Here is a 9,044-nt window from a genome sequence, read left to right as displayed (position 1 = left end):
TGCAGAGGGTGCTGGGTGATTTGGGGAGCGGTGCCCTGTCCCGCTTATTGGTAACCTAACGGCGCCTCTGCAGCGTCGAAGATGCTGCCGTGGGGAGCACTCAGGGTCTGGCTAGGGCGCGTGTCTTATTTCTGAGCTGAAAGATTTCTGCTGCTGAAAGCTTTGCTAAAGTTTTACTACTTACTACTGCACGTGGGATGCGTAAGGCGAGCACCTGAGAGCTCAAAGCTGACATGTGGTGAGTTAGACAGCAGAATCTCAAAGCAAAACAAAAGCTCCAAAATTCCGGAGGAAAAAAAAATCTGCCAGTAAATAAGATTAAAATCTGCTCATTTTAAAATAAATTTACGTGACTACAAATTTACCTGTCTAATTCTTTTGGAGGAGGGATTGACTGCTTTGGGCTTAGCAAGGTGTTGAAGGCATCTTCCCCACGCTCCGAAAACCTGCCGGACTGCAGTCCCCGGCATGCCTTGCGGCGCAGCCACCGGCCAATCCCGCCTCACAGACAACAAGACGCGCCGTGATTGGCGGAGAGGCGCGGGCGGCGCCGCACCAATCGCGTTGCGGCGCGCAGGGATGTGTGCGGCCGGAGCGGGCCCAGTGGCGGTGCGGGAGAGTTGCGGGTTGTGTCCCCGTTCTGTCCTGTGCCCTCCGCGGGCGATGGGGGCCTGAGGTTGGGTCGTGTCGGTCTGGAGACGTCTTGTTCAGCGGTACGAGGCTGGGAAGAGTGCAGGCCGCTCTGGGGTGTGGGACTGAGAGCGGGAGAAGCTGGGGAGGGAGAGGCGGGCTGGCCGGGAAGGAGGTGCGGCCGAGGAGCCCCTGTCTTTTGTCAGCGGCCACGGGGCGTGAGTCAGCCAGGGCTCCCGGGTGTCATTATGTTGTTGTAGGTGATGGAGAAGCTGGGAGCTTCGGTTTTTGTCCTCGGTTGCGACCGAGGAGACAGAAAGGTCTGGGAGGAAAAGAGTGTGACCTGATGGGGTAGGGTAAAACGTAGCTTCGTGTGTATTCAGGAGATCAGAAGAAAAAACGATAAGGGCTGATAGGGATGAAGAGAGGTGTAGAAGGGGGGTGGTGCTCAGGACACTGACTGGAAGGAAGTCAGAGTCTTTTGTTAACGTTAACTCCACAACTAATTTCATTTCTAGGCTTTGAGTAAGCTTTGTTGATAAGCTAAGGAATGGACTGAATGATATTGAACTTCACAGAGACTTTTTACCAATTTAGAGCAATCTATTTTGAGAATATGAAGTGTTAATTATGGATCCCCTATGGATCTTTTTAGGACTTAAGACAGTCAAGGGAAAGAATATGGAGGGTAATCATTGATTTCTCACATTAGCATTTCCTTTCCTGAAGGATGTGGAGGTTAGTGGCCCTGCCTCTGGGGATTGAAGATTCATGAGCCTTGAGGTCCCTTCCAACCCGGACCATTCTGTGATTCTGTGTGAAGAACCAGTGACAGAGAAATTAGCAGTTTAGTTGATTTTAAATGTGAAAATGTCAGAAACGATTGGACGTTTCTACACGTGCATCTACCATCAGTAAGAGAACAATATAATGTTTGGATGATATTATTTGTTTGGAAAATAATGGTACAAGAATGTTACAAGTTACATATTTAAATTTATTATGCAGGAGGAAAAAGAACACAAATTAACAATACGTCACTATTCATGCTTTTGTGCCTTAAAAAAGAGTTACTTACATGAGCTTCTATTGGCAACACCAGGACCACAGCATTCAGTAGTTTTGGAAGCATACAGTCAGTCTTCTGGAGCGATCATAGAATGGTTTGGATTGGAAGGGATATTACAGATCACCCAGTTGCAACCCCTATGCCCCCAAGAGGCTGCCACCCAGCAGCTGAGGCTGCCCAGGGCCCCATCCAACCTGGCCTTGAACACTTCCAGGGATGAGGCATCCACAACCACTCTGGGCAGCCTGTGCCAGTGTCTCACTGCCCTCTGAGGGAAGAATTTCTTTCTGACATTTAACCTGAATCTCTGTTCTTTTAGTTTAAAGCCATTCCCCCTCATTCTGTCACTATCATGATGCAGACCTTCTCTTTTAACTAAGCTTATGCCTCTGTGGCCTGTTAAGTAGTTACTCCTCATTGAAACAACTCTGGAATCAGATACTAAAACTAAATCGCATCTCATCTGAAAAAGATATGTTGAAGCAAGGTGTGATCTGTTTTGTTTTCTTTATTGAAAGCAAACTAGTCAGAAGTTACCAAAAAATCACAACACCTCTAAACATTTTTTAGCTTTGAATGGATATGGCGTTACACTACTTGTTTGGGGAATAGATAAAATCAAAACATGTTATTCATTGTGCTTGATGCTGAGTTAATCCTTTGCTGGTTTATTTGGTTCATTTTTTTCATTTTTTCAAAAATCAAAAATTTGAGTATTGCTAAAGGCACTGAAAATTCAGGTTTTGATTTTACATGTTTATACAAAAGGATGTTTTTAGACTTGCAGTCTGCAAACTGGGTATGAGAAAACTGGAGTTTCTGATCATCTTTATCAGTGCTATAAAGATACTTAGGTACAGTTGTACATATCCATACGTATACTGCTGTAAAGCTAACTACTGTAAAATTATTTAAAGGAAATGAGAAAATGTTATTAACCAAACCCTATCTGCTTTCCACGGAGGAAATTTAAGTTTCCAGCTGAAAAGTTCTGAGATCCATATTCTTACGAATTTTGTTCCTTGAGGTTTTTTTTTGTACTCTTATGCCTGTAACAAATCAGTGCATTTGTGTTCTTGCCTTCTCTCTGCTTTAATTGACAGCAAACATTAATACCGCTTTTTTTTTTTTCCAACAGGTATTTTCTATGTGTGGTGTAGGAAAAAATGAATTCCACTATGAGTGAGGAGCCTGATGCACTATCTGTAGTTAATCAACTCCGAGATCTAGCAGCTGATCCTTTGAATAGGAGAGCCATTGTTCAGGATCAAGGATGTCTGCCAGGTCTGATTCTGTTTTTGGACCATCCCAGCCCTCCAGTTGTTCATTCAGCTTTATTAGTAAGTATTCCAGAGATAAGTTTGTATGTCATTGGGACTCTTTGTTCCTTTGTTTCTGTGTCTTTAAACAAATAATGTAAAAGATAAAGCCTGTTTTTATGTTAAATCACAATTCATTTTCACTTTTCTAAAAGAAGCACGCAATTCAAAAATTGTTTAGCATTGTAGCATTATTCCAGGGGAATTCACAGTTATTGGAAGAGATTAATTTGCTTTGCGTTTTTTCCCTAATACAGCCGTTTCACTTTCATTGTGGAAGGAGGTAAGCGTGCTTAAAACTTTTTTTTTTTTTTTTAGATGAAGCCCTGGAGCTTGGTAAATATACACAATGATTTGAAATTCATGTAAGAAAAGGATCATATATCATAGGGCAGTTTTGGTTAGAGATGATTTCCCAAGGTCATGTAGTCTAAACCCATGGTCAAACTGAGACAAATTAGAACACGGTGCAGGATTGTATTTGTTTAGATGCCCCACAGCATCTCAGGCACCCTGTTCCAGCATTTGCCCACCCTCATGTGATTTTTAAAACAAAAAAAAATCAAAATCTGTTGATGTCTAATCCAACTTTTTCCATTTTCTCTTCATTTCTTCTTGTTCAAAGCCATAAAAACCAAAGTCCCGATTTCTCATCCTAAATCCAATTTTTAAGAAGTGCATCTCTTTCACAAAAACAGGACAAACTAAAATCAAGATTTCCTTAGAACCCTAATTCAATTCTCCTAATAAGATTTTTAAGTTATTAAAAACTGTCATACACTTGTTTCATATTGTTTCTTTTTTTTTTTAAATGTCATTGAATTATAAACAGAGCTCTAACTTACATTAAATTCTACATGATTTTCTGTACCATTAATATTTAGTCTGCACCACCATTCTATATATTTTTTTCATTTGTTTTACTTCCACAAGGAATATTTATGAATTTCTTGGAACGATTCTAGTATTCTTTGGGGGCACAGGGAGCAGCATCCCATAAGCCAGGAGATGTGTATCCTGCTAATTGGCTTTCAGAATAGCTTTGCCACATTTGCCAGATGAAATGTTCTTCGCTGGATGACTTTTGAGTTGAGATTACCATTCTTGGGAATATGTTGCACTGTTTGTCATTCTAGTGCAGGTTCCTTGGGTCACAGAGAGTTTTGTTTGGATATCTCTCTCCCTGTTCCTTCCTTTGCATTTTTGGGCTGCGTATTCTCTAAGCCTGCATGAAACTTAGTAATCATTCTGTGATCACATTGAAAAAATTAACCCTACATTAAAAGAACTGAATTTACCAGATCAATGAAGGGTAATCCAGTATGCTGTATGATTCCACAAACCCAGATATTACTGCAGTTTTGTGGTAAAGACATCTTGTTGGGTGAGAGACAGCTGTGTTGTTTTATTTAGTGGCAGCCTACAGGTAGAGTGAATTAAGGGGCAGGATTAAGAGGAGACCCCAACTGTAGTCAGAAATGCAGCACTTTGCTACGAAGCCAAATTTTTGTCTGCTACCCAAACTATTTGTGTTTGTGACATCCTGAATCTCATAGGTACTGTAGCTTTTAATATCTTTGCTGACAGATTTTTAGTCATCCGTATTGTTTTACCATTATGAAATGTTTGCTCATTTTGTTTTTATTTTTCCAGCCATCCGTTCAAAAAAAGTCCTTCTATTCAAGCCAAAATCATTAAGTGTAATAATTTTCCATTAAGTTTATGCCCAGTAAAAAAAAGTATGGCACTGACTTTAATGAAACGTATTGTTTCGTATTTATATATATACACACATATATATTTATAATATATTCATATTTATTGTTTCATATTGATTCCCAGAGCTGAAATTATGACTTCAACAGATTGTTTATAATAATTTCCTATCTAACATTTTGATGTTATAGGATCCATCAAGGAGAAATGTTTTTCTCCCCATATCCAGTTTCAGCTCAGTGCTTTCTTCTATCTGATCGAGAAGTGGAAATTTTTTTTTCTCCAATTTAAATCCAGGGTTTTCTTTGTATGGTACATTTGTAATGATATATGATTTTGGATGTTTTCAGTAATAAAAAAAATTGAAGCAAAGAAGGTAAAACCATTTTTTTTTCTTAAATTTGGACTAAAATTTTCAGAAATTGGACTCTGAAGTTAAGGAACTGCCTTAATATTTCAATTGTAATGATGAAAAGCAAGTGTGGACTTACTAATTAATATGATGGAATCACTTGTGAGCTTTAAGCTAACATATGAGTATTTTACTGAACAGAGGCTCCAACCAAAGTCCACGAGAATAATATCACACTTCAGTAGATTGCGGTTTGTAAATATAAATGATCTGAGTTCTTTGAAGGTGCAGATCTTTGCATCTCCAATGGAGTTGGAAAGCAAGTAAAAATTTCTTATGCTGAACAGCCTGGTCATTACAGTCACTCTGACAACCTTATCCCTTGCTCTGTTTTAGTGTAAGCTATATTTTTGTGTAAAGAATATGTACATAAATGGAAAAGAAGCTGCCTACGTTTTGGCCCTTAATTGTCTGCTTAGAGAAGGAGGGTATCATTGTCCAAAAGCATTACATCCTTGCTGACTTGCCTAAACAGACTACAAATATAGGAAACATTTTCTGCAGTTAAGGATTCTTTTAATGTGCTCATTAGTAGTTTAGAATTATCATACAGGTGTTTTCTTAAATACTTCCAACTAAGGATGAATATACAGCATTTACAGGCTAGAATCATGATGTTGAACCACATCAGGAAACAACAGATATCTCATTTGAAGTTTGTAACATGTCAGACAATGGTCAGACTTCCCCAAAAGGTAATTCCACCTATTATATGCTGAAGACAATTTAGAAAGAAAGAGAAGGGACTAATTATCTGTCTCTGAAGGGAGTAAGGAACATGTTATTTTTAAATCAGTTGGTGAGCAGCGTAGTTATTATATGACTTTATTTAAAGAGTTAGTGCACTTCTAAATCTTGCTATCACAACTAATTTTATAGCCCATTGCATTTGTGAATGGCAAGATTTTCTGTGTGTGGTTCTTGTACTTCCGTGACTAAAACAGATTAAAGCACAATTCAAAATACACTTTTAGAGGTTCCTCCTAAGAAGAGTTTGACAGCACTGAGAATTGAGAGATGAGTTAGGAAAAGGACTTGAAAGTTCAACTGCAAGGGTATTGTGTTAAGGGTAACCACAGTTACCCTTGTTGGCTGGAGTCAGCAATGTGAAGTTTTGCAAAATGATTAATTACTTCAATGCTATAGGTATTTTAAACTTTATAAACCTTTTTTGCTCTTACTGTTTGCAGTATTGCAATTAATCTTTAGAAGCTTAGAAATGTAGTAGACCTCTATTTCTGTGGGTGGTAGAAACTTGGTGGTGGTGAATCCATAGAACTACTAGAAACACAGCATATAAAGAATTACATTAGATCTTGGAACATAGTAGTGTTGGCTGGAAGGGACTTCTGGATGACATTTACTTCAACTTTCTGAACTGCTTTTGTAGTGGGAAAAAAAGTTTTCATAATGTCTAACCTGAACTTCTCTAATGACAGTTTTCCTTCTCCTTGTTATGTTGTCTACTGCTGTAGAGGAAGATCATCTTTGTTAAGGCTCTGTGGGTTAGTTGTAGACACTCTCTTAGTATAAGCAAATCTAGTCTCTCAGCCTTCTCATAGATTGGGTAGTCTTGATTTCTGTCTGCTTGAGAATAAAACAATTTATTTAATATTTACAGCACATGATAGTACTTTTACTAGAAGTGGCATTGTGAATCTTTTGCAGATTTACAGCGATAAAAATAAATGATTATGTACTGGAAATGTTTCTGATTTGTCCTTTCTATTTTAGGCTCTCCGTTATTTGGCAGAGTGCCGTGCCAACAGAGAAAAGATGAAAGGTGAATTGGGTATGATGCTCAGCTTACAGAATGTAATACAAAAGTAAGTTTATGTTGAGTTGTTGTATCCAAAGACAGCAGAAACATAACATGCTGTTGCAAAGTAAAATTTCAACTATCATTTAGTGTAGGGAATTTTTATTATTGCATTCTTCCTTGTCGAAGTTGAGGTTGCAAGCAATGAACGCTCTTTGTTTTGTAGTCCCACAAAGCTATTGGAACATAGGACAGAATAAATAATACTTTGGAAGTCGTTTGCCAAACAACGGATTTCTGGCCCTTATTAAAATCAGTAGTTTTGTCTCCTCCCTTTAAGTTGTTTTGTAACTCTTCTCATTGTTTTATAAAGGTTTCTTGCTCTAGTGCATTTAATGGAAATTACTGCGATCTGTCATGTTTTTCTTTTATTCCTACTTTTAGGAGACGAAAGGGTATATGCAGTGCATTTGTCTTGATATGTTTTAGAAAGATTGTATCTACAGATTTGTGTTCAGGAATGTCTTGCTGATGGAGAAGAAGTTAGTGAGGTTTAAATGACAGGTTTTTATATGGGTGTATAAAAATAATCAAATTAAGTCTTACAGTATTGGCATTTTTAAAGGACAAGAATAATTAAGTTAAAATATACAGAAGTCTCTACTTGCTACTTTATAGTAACAGTAAAATTGGAATGTGTAGGTAGTATTAGAAGCATTTTTTGCAGACTAGTTAGCCTTTAGTGTAGATTAATTGTCTATTTAAAGAAGTTTCTTAGCATCTTATGTAATCCACAAGAAGTTGGTGAAAGGGGAATAGTATTTGTTATCAGCTTCTGTAGCTTACATAATGGTACTGAGGAAACAGTCTTAATTAAGAAATTTCCATAACATTATTTAAACAAAATTTTTAGGCATTATTTTTTTTGTGTTTCAACTTGAAGCCTACAGAGGTTGGAAGCAAAGACAGGTAGCTCAGGAGCAACACCGAAGAATTATCTGAGCAACCAGGGACTGGACTAGGAAAGCTAAGGTCCTGATAGAATTAAATCTGGCCAGGACATCAGGGCCAACTGTAAGTACAGGGCTTCTGTAAGTATGCTACTGATAAAAGGAAAACTAGGGATAATCTGTTTTCTCTGATCAGAAACGGGAGAGTTAATTATCTGGGATATGGAAAAGACTGAGATTCTTAATGGCTTTTTTGCCTCATTCTTAACCAGGAAGTGCTCTCTAGCCATGCTGCACAAGCTGCAGAATGCAAAGGCAGGGTGTGGGAGAATTAAGAGCTACTGTAGAAGGTTCTGTGGTGATCTAAGGTGCACAAATCCCCCAGAACCTGGTGGGATGCATCTGCAGGTCCTGAGTGAAGCTGCTAACCCTACTATCCATCGTATTTGAGAAGTAGTAACAGCTTGTTGAAGTTCCTACTGACTGAAAAGGGGAAAAATAACTTGTTTTTATAAAAGGAGAAAAGGAAGATTTGGGGAACCATGGACTACTCAAGATGATGGAGCAATGAACTGTGTAACTGTGGTACATGGAAAACAAAGGGGTAATTCATGACAGCCAACATGGCTTCACAAATGACAAATGGGGACTGACAAATCAGGTGTACTTTCACAATGGTAGTACAGCATTGGGTGATAAGGGTAAAGCAGCTAGTATCTTTTACCTGGACTAGTGCAAAGTATTCTGACACTGTCTCACATGGAATCCTTGTTTCCAAATTAGGGAGACATGGATTTGATGAATTGACCACTTGGTGGATAAGGAATTGGCTGGTTAGTCACACTCAGAGAGTTCCAGTCAGTGGCTCAGTGTCCAAGTGGAAACCAGTGGCATTCCTCAGGGGTTGGATCCAGGACCTGTATTATTTAACACCGTTGTCGGTGACATGGACCGTGGGATTGAGTGCACACTCAGCAAGTTTACCACCAACACCACGGTGTGTGGTATGGTCGACGTGCTGGAGGGAAGGGGTGCTGTCCAGGGGGAGCTGGGCAGGCTCAAGAGGTAGGCCTGTGTGAGCAACATGGGGTTCAAGAGGGCCAGGAACAAGGTGCTACAACCCCAAGCACAGACATAGGATGGGTGGAGAAAGTATTGAGTCCTGCAGACAAGGATTTGGGATTGTTGG

General features: G+C 39.1%; 1 protein-coding gene across 2 annotated transcripts in view; it reads left to right on the top strand.

Moving 5' to 3' along the window:
- The first annotated feature begins 559 nt into the window (after positions 1 to 559).
- Positions 560 to 9,044, top strand: part of ARMC1 (armadillo repeat containing 1) — a 30,130-nt gene continuing 21,645 nt past the window's right edge. Inside the window, exons 1-4 of one of the 2 annotated variants that reach the window (XM_052704786.1) lie at positions 560 to 713; positions 1,360 to 1,544; positions 2,838 to 3,039; positions 6,881 to 6,972. In XM_052704786.1, coding sequence (XP_052560746.1) covers positions 2,866 to 3,039; positions 6,881 to 6,972 — 266 coding nt within the window. In that variant the 5' untranslated portion in view covers positions 560 to 713; positions 1,360 to 1,544; positions 2,838 to 2,865. The remainder of the gene's footprint in view (positions 714 to 1,359; positions 1,545 to 2,837; positions 3,040 to 6,880; positions 6,973 to 9,044) is intronic. The other variant, XM_052704785.1, reaches the window with a different exon arrangement.

The sequence above is a fragment of the Tympanuchus pallidicinctus genome, unplaced genomic scaffold (genome assembly GCF_026119805.1).
Source record: "Tympanuchus pallidicinctus isolate F22 unplaced genomic scaffold, pur_lepc_1.0 scaffold5, whole genome shotgun sequence".
NCBI classification, from domain to species: Eukaryota; Metazoa; Chordata; class Aves; order Galliformes; family Phasianidae; genus Tympanuchus; species Tympanuchus pallidicinctus.
Note: the sequence above shows the minus strand (reverse complement) of the source record. Positions and strands in the feature narration are given on the sequence as shown.